Source organism: Symphodus melops (genome assembly GCF_947650265.1).
Source record: "Symphodus melops genome assembly, chromosome: 18".
Taxonomy (NCBI): domain Eukaryota; kingdom Metazoa; phylum Chordata; class Actinopteri; order Labriformes; family Labridae; genus Symphodus; species Symphodus melops.
The window spans coordinates 13,963,960-13,971,375 of record NC_136708.1 but is presented as its reverse complement, the minus strand read 5'-3'; the positions used below and the strand labels follow the sequence as shown (position 1 = coordinate 13,971,375).

Genomic DNA, 7,416 nt, shown 5'->3' with positions numbered 1-7,416 from the left:
TGAAGCTTGAGGCAGACTCGATTTGTGTATGATGAGAGGTGGAGGTGCGTTTACAAAGTACGGCAAACAATTCAGAATTATAACAGAGTACAGTAAACCCAAAAATATTAAGATTTTAAATGTGACCTTGTCAAAACATAGCCTAATGGTTGAAGATGAAAGTGAGATTCATAACAAAAGAAGTCTTCAGGTAGATGCTGCTGTTTTTAAAAGGCGATACACTTCAGAGACATTAAACTCTAGCCTTATATACGAAAAGTTGTTAAATGCATTTGAAATATAACTTGAACACCAGATAATGAACGCCTACCTGTGTGGCTCAGCATTAGTTGGCAGATCGATCTCCAACTCCTTTCACCATGAAGTCAGACGATGAGCCTTTATTCCATCCTATGGTTTGAAAGTCAGCTTTCACACCATGCTGTCTGTGGGAAAATTACATTTACATGAGCAGTTTTAAATGTTGCACAAGTGTATTGCAGTCATCTGCAATATTGAATGATTGTACAGAGAGGTCCCATCGAAATATTGTTTACAATATATTTGTGTTTTCAATCTTAATTAGCTGAGCAAGTAGTTTACTATTTTAAGAAAAGAAATCAATCAATGTGGGGAAAAAATGCATCGTTTTTAACTGGTATGTGGTGTAAAACAAAGTAGTAACTGTACTCTCAAGTTAGGTCACTATATTATTCAATCAAAGCATTTACTTGCTTTGTGCTCTTGCTTAAATAAGGTATCACAAAGGTAAGCTATCCAAAAAAAATCAATGTTTGTCTCACCTGGCTCATAGTTAACTTAGCTCCAAGGAGGAGACAAGGACAAGGGTAAACCGTGGAATCATCCAACAACTGCATTTCCCAGAGTGCCATGCGAAGCGGAAACGACCGGGATTCCATGGAAACGGCAGACTGGCGTGCTGCTAGCTAGATTTTGTAGGCTACATGTATGCCGATAAACTTTGCTGAATCGATTACACTTGCATGCTTCATCGCCCTTTTGCAGAGATGAGCCGGACACCCGATGCAAGAGCGAGGTGAGACAGAGGAAACGCGTCAAACTCAACCTGACGTTCACGTTTGTTGATGGAGAAATAGGGTTAGTGGTAAGGTTAGCTTTCCAGTTAGTTTTCCAACCTCATTTTACTGATTCTTCTCCAGGTCAGTTAGCTGTATAGATCTTTACGCTAAACGTAGTAGTAGGCTTTCTTTTCACACAATCTCACACGAAGGCGCTCAAATAAATTGCACAGCTGCCTTTAAGAAAAATGATCTACTTATAAAATGATTTATCCTAGATGATTAAATATTGTGTGTACAAACATGTCGATCACTTTTCATTCGTATCAGGGACAATCAGACCAGAAAGATCCAGGAAAATATCACCAATGTGGAGAAACATTTTGGAGAAATGTGCCAACTGTTTGCTGCTTACGCCCGCAAGACAGCCAGGCTACGAGACAAGGCAGATCTGCTGGTCCGGGAAATTGGCTTGTATGCAGACATGGAAACACCAAACCTGAAAAAGGGAATGAAACAATTCGCTGACCACCTGGCCAAGGTTGAAGACTACCGCCAGGCGGAGGTAACACTGCCCTATTTCCGCTTGTGCTGCATTGCCCTCTCTCATAATTTCATGTTCATGTGCTGCCACAGTCTAAAGATGTTGGCCTGTCATGTTGTGTTATTTACCTCACAGGTGGAAAGACTGGATGCCAAAGTCATCGAGCCTTTGAAAAGTTATGGCGCTGTGGTGAAACGTAAAAGGGTAAGGGCTGCTTTGAGCTGAAGGTGTTGCTGACATCGTTACAAAAAAATGAAACGTGTATTGAAACACGTACAAGGTAATAATATGTGTCATTATCAGAAAAGTGATGCAACTTTTCTGTCATGGTTTTTTTTAGTCATCTCATTTTAGTAAATGTGGTACAGCGAACCAGCAGACAGTGGATTTGTTTACCTCCCTGCCCTGCCACCTATTTACTGTAAAAGACACATTTTAAGGTTACATTAACCTACACATTTGTCATAGACGTTCCAAAAACAGGAGAAGGGGTCAGATGACAACTGTGGAGCTATAGAGCGTCTATTTCCACTGTTATTGTTGTTCACTTCTGCCTGGCCACATGAGGGCGGTATTTGTTCAATGATAATATCCGATTTGCTTTTGCTAGAACTTCCATTTTCCATCACACTGAAAGACATCTTCAGGTGAAGAAGTAAAAAGTCCAGTCTCCTTCCACCAACTAACTCAAGTTGTAATGTCTTCTTCTAAAATTACAATTGGAAGCTTTTAAATGGCAGTTTTGCAGATGACGTGTACAAGACGCTTCTCAAAAAGGAACATCAACCTCGAGAGTGATTGTGATTGGTTCGATACAAAAACAGGAAGCACGCAAGAAAATGATTGGACATGAACAATGACATTTTTTTCAAGTATTGACAAATGAACATGGCTCATTTTTATACTGAAACCCAATAAATGTTTGATCTGTAATTCATGTCAGGTCAGGTAGTGAAGCATTAGTAAAACTGATGGAACTTTATTTCTGTGCTTGTGAATCCACACAGGAGGACCTGAAGACGACTCAGAGTGCCAGAGACAGAGAGGCCAAACAGATGGCTCAGCTTGAGAGAACCCGGCAGAGGAACCCCTCCGACAGACAGATCATCGTATCCTCGCTCGAAAAAATCCTCACACATCAAACAGACACAAGAATTCAGACGCTACGGCAAACGGCTTTTGTAACTGAAGTGCAGCTTGAATGAATTAGTGTTGTAGCAGCAAATCAAACATGGATCTATTTTTGAGTGTTTATCTTTTTTTTTAGAAAAAAGGCTGATTGACACAATGGGATCGATGCATGAACAGTTTGTACCCAGTTGTATTACATCCATCAGGATCCACCTGCAGAAGTACTCTTTTCCTTGACCTAGCCTTCAGTCTCAGGTGTGTCTCATGTAATGTTGGCCCCACATTACTGCTGATGTATGAGTGGAAAAAAACAAAACGCAGCTGAAATCAGCCACTGTGTCAAGAATGGAAGGATGTTGAATTACAACTAGATGTTTTTTTTTTTTTTTTAATGTGTTGTTTTTCTCTTTCTTAGATAGAAAGCACATTGTACCTGTCAGACCTGTAACTCAAACCCTAGAGTAGGATGTTTGTCATTCAACATATTTGTTGACATTCCAACCTGAATTGATTTAAAAACGCCAAAGTCATTCCAGCTGCCTGTTTTAAATAGCTCCTGTTTTGAGTAGGTGAGAGGTCATAAAAGCACGAGACATCAGTTATTTTAAACGGGTTGGTGGATTATCTTGCCCCAGTTTCAGAGTACTTTTTTAATAGTTAGGTACATCTGTTTTGAAAAAAAACCATTTAAAAAAGAAGACAGGGTAATGGATGCCATTTTTTCTGATTGGTAACTTCAGGCGGAGAGTGAGCTACAGAGAGCCACCATGGACGCCACACGCACCACCAGGCAGCTGGAGGAGACCATAGACGAGTTTGAGGTGCAAAAGATCCGGGACATCAAGGTCAGCTGCAGCTCTGAGCTTTCTATTCAATTTAAATGAACAATTTCAGTGTGTTGAAATATAAGTCTGTGAAGTGGTGAAGTGAAACCAGACAGACTGTGGTTTGGACTTGTGACTGCTAATCTCTTTATCCTCCTTCAGTTGTTTAAAAAAAGTCTTCTTGTTCTATCACTTCTGAACTCCTTTTCATGTGTCGTGGTCTAGTTCAAACAATGCTAAAGCCTGCTGGGTACTGAAAAATGATCTTTGTCCTTCCCTTAATAGAAGATCTTTGGAGAGTTTGTGACGGTGGAGATGTCGTTCCACGCGAAGGCCTTGGAGGTGTACACATTGGCCTTCCAGAGCATTCAAAGTGTGGACGAAGAGGAGGACCTGGAGGTATGCTGATGCTCCTCTACTCTGATCTTCTAGCATTTGTGTGATTTGTTGTACGAGTTTGGAAATGGAAAATTCTTCCAGGCTTTTGACAACAGAGATCTTTTGTGCTCTAGTGATGAGTAATTATTAATAGTATAAAGTTGAGTCTCAGTGTCCATTTCTCACAGTGTAGCTAAATGAGCCACTATAAGCACCCTATGCTGTGTTGAAACAGGCGGGAGCCGTCATGACCTTGTGCACCCTTTCCTCACTGACTCACAGCTCACACACTCTCCTGTCTACGCCCTTTAACTAATGTGGTAACTTTAAGGCAACCTGCTGAGGGTCAGGTACCGGTCAGATTCATGCCGGCTCCTTCCTTCTGTTTACTTGTTGCTTTGAGGTGTTTGAAGTATTTTCATATTAAAAGCTCGTCATTAAAAAAAAAAAAAAAAAAAAGGGATCAATGAATTTAAAGCAAGCTAGGTTCCTCCTGCAGATGCCCTTGTGTTGTTTTCGTCCCTCCGCCCCTCGCCATCTCGTCCGTGTGTTTTTGCACTGAATCATCTCTCCTCCATTCATATTGAAGCGAAACTCCTTATCCAGCCTGGGCTGTTTTTCAATGACTCATAGAACAAAGCATGGGAGATTGAATCATCTGAAAGATGCACAATGACAGGCATGAAGATAATCCTGATCAGTGACGCTTGCGAAACTTATTTCTCTACACGGGGAAAGCCATCAGTGTGGTTTAAAATGGGTTCTGTTATCAGAGGCATTCCTTCTGAGCAGCTTTGGCTATGAGGAAAAGGAAAAGCTCAGTAGTTGATTTGCTGGATATTCCAGGTTGTGGGTTTTGGCTCCTGTTATCGACACCTAACAACATACATAGGAGTACAAACATTTTATAACGTCTCAAACCTGCGCTAAGAGTAGAACTACATTTATGTTCACGTTTCTGGCCTTTTTAAAGTTTACATTTCTGCTTTTTTTTAAGATTACTTTTAGTGCGCACATAAAGATTACAGATGGATTTGTAGGCATTGCTTCTTATTCTCCTGCTTCTCTTTACAAAAATATATAACGCCTACTTTGTTTGGCAGGTGTTCAGGAGCTCGCTGCACCCCCCTGACTACCAGTCACGCTTAGACATAGTGCGAGCTAATTCCAAAACCTCCCTCGATCGGACTGGCTCCCTCCTCAGTACATTGGGGACCTTACAGGTAAGCTACATACAGTACGTACATTTGACTTTTAAAAAATGAGAAAACTCCCCCTCTTCCCTTTTTTTTAAACCAGTCGTTGTCCTCGGACCAGTAGAGAGTGATGCACGTTAACTTTGAGTCTAATCAGTTGTGCCAGTGTTTATGCACACATTCCCCCAGCCATCATTCAGTTAGAATGGCCCTGCATGTCATTGCGTGTCAGTGACATCATGCTGTTCGGTCTGCATTCAGTTCAGCCCAGCCTTTTAGCTTATTTGTTGACACAGTTGTCTTGTTAAAAGTCTGAACGGATTGTTTTTACTTCCAAAGAAATGAAGAGCAGCATTTTTTTTTAAAATTTTTTGATCTATAGATGTTCAGATTTATGGCATGCTGATGCACACCGCAGGTTGACCATAATGCAATCGCTTGCAGTTAACACACGTTCATAAACAGAACAGCTCGAATAGGAGAAGAATACAAAGAAACTGCCAACAAAAGTGAATCATGACGGAAGCCACAAACACAAAAGATTTTTGGATTAAGCACAGAACATGATGTGAAGTCTTTCAACACCTGCCAAATGTATATTCAGGAAGTAACTACATAACAGGACAAAAAGAACCGGGGGGATGTTTAGTGTCTGTGCACACCCGGGTGTGTTCACGTCTCTACCTGTTTTGTCTCCGCTCACAACCACAACCGCCTTAAAACGAAAAAAAAACCCAACAGAGCGGAAGCATTAATTGTGCTTAATGACTACCTGCTAAGTGTTTTACTGAAGCTATTGACTGTATATTTGTTGTCACAGCAACAAAGAACCAGCAACCACCAGACGAGGAGAGAGGAGGAGGAAGAGGAGGATGAGGAGGAATCTGAAGAGGATGAAGAGGACTCAGAAGAAGATGAAAATTAATTTGTCTTTGATGTACAGACTAAAAAGGATATTAAAAAGGTGTGTTAGTGTTGAACAACCTTGTACAAGAAAAGCTGTGTCGTTGCCAAACCAACCTGACACAGGTGCAGTGAACAGTGTTGTCGTGAAAGTGTAGTCGTACGTTGCAGAACTTGTTCTTTACTATCATTTGTCTTTGAGTCAGTTATTGTCTTAACTTTGTTTTTTTTTTGTTTTTTATACATAACACAGCCAAAACTCAAACAGTATTTCATTGTTCTGCTCTTTATTGCTTCATGTTATTCATCTTTAATAAATCACTTTTCATATTTAGCATTGTTGTGAATGTCTGTTCTATATTAAGTGCACGGCGTACTCTCAATCGCTTTACATAAAAATGCCTGCAGAGAGTTTGATTGTTATTTTAGAAAATTGTTCAGAGTGTGAATCAGTCGAAGGGACATGAGTTACGTGACGACGGCGGTTAAAAGTGACTCATCTCTTCCACGGACATGCAAAAGAAGTGGTACAAATGAAGCCGGGGACATTTTGCACGACACAGTCTGTTCTTAGCAGGATGTGTGTGTGTGTGTGTTCGTCAGTGTGCGTGTGTGTGTGTGTGTTACAGTATACGTTTGTCTGTCACAGTGAAGTCTGCTGCCACTGTGTCGACCGAAGGCTCCTGTGTCTCTCTAGTGTGAGTCACTCAAAACATTCCTCATTTTATCAGCTGCCCGTGTCTTGATGAACACTTTTCTGCCTCTGGACTTGTACACACAAACATATTGCAAGTTGAGATCATTTTCAGACTGAAAAAGAAGCGATACACACATTTAAGCACACACACAAATTGAATTTGTGTGGTTTTCATGCAATCTTTCTTTCTTTCTAAAGAAAGAATAAAGGTAGCCTTCCAGAACCTTCATTACATTTACACTGATTGTCTCAGTGACTGCAAGATAAAAGCTATGTAGGTGTGTCATCAACCCTCCGTGCTACAATAACTTTATGCATATAAAAGGTTAATGTGTATGCAAACACAGTCACGCTAATATGCACTCACGTACCAGTTCGACTTTGGTGTACCGTGGATCTGAATGGCCTGTGTTGCAATGAGTCATCATCTATAAAGTGTGAGTCAGAGCTTTTCCAAAGGCAGGTAAACCTCAGTGCTCCCCTTCCTGATCACAAGGGCGAGGAATTGATATGAAAGATCCATCGCTGCGAGGAATAAATTTGAATGAAACACAAAGGAAAAAGTTAGAAATAGAAAAGCTTAGAAAAAATTAGTTATGAGTCACTGCCTGCATGAACAGACAGGGAAATCCATCGCAGAACCAGCTGTAAAGAGAAAAAGTTGAAGAAAAAAAAAAACAGGGGTAGTGGAGAGAGGTCAGTCATAACCTCGGGTCCTTATTGT

At 40.7% G+C, this 7,416-nt stretch overlaps 1 protein-coding gene across 1 annotated transcript; it reads left to right on the top strand.

Moving 5' to 3' along the window:
• Positions 1-852: 852 nt before the first annotated feature.
• On the top strand, positions 853-6,330 carry cibar1 (CBY1 interacting BAR domain containing 1). The gene is made up of 8 exons (XM_079367397.1): positions 853-1,036; positions 1,350-1,584; positions 1,699-1,767; positions 2,571-2,672; positions 3,435-3,539; positions 3,804-3,917; positions 5,000-5,119; positions 5,913-6,330. The coding sequence occupies exons 1-8, from the start codon at positions 984-986 to the stop codon at positions 6,015-6,017; spliced, it is 903 nt and encodes a 300-aa protein (XP_079223523.1). The 5' UTR covers positions 853-983; the 3' UTR covers positions 6,018-6,330.
• Positions 6,331-7,416: the final 1,086 nt, after the last annotated feature.

Bases quoted from the DNA above. Each gene is read 5' to 3' on its own strand.
- cibar1 (XM_079367397.1), top strand. From the start codon at position 984: ATGCTTCATCGCCCTTTTGCAGAGATGAGCCGGACACCCGATGCAAGA. The intron at 1,768-2,570 runs GTAAGGGCTGCT...GAATCCACACAG, and splicing joins CTGTGGTGAAACGTAAAAGG to GAGGACCTGAAGACGACTCA. The intron at 5,120-5,912 runs GTAAGCTACATA...TTGTTGTCACAG, and splicing joins GTACATTGGGGACCTTACAG to CAACAAAGAACCAGCAACCA.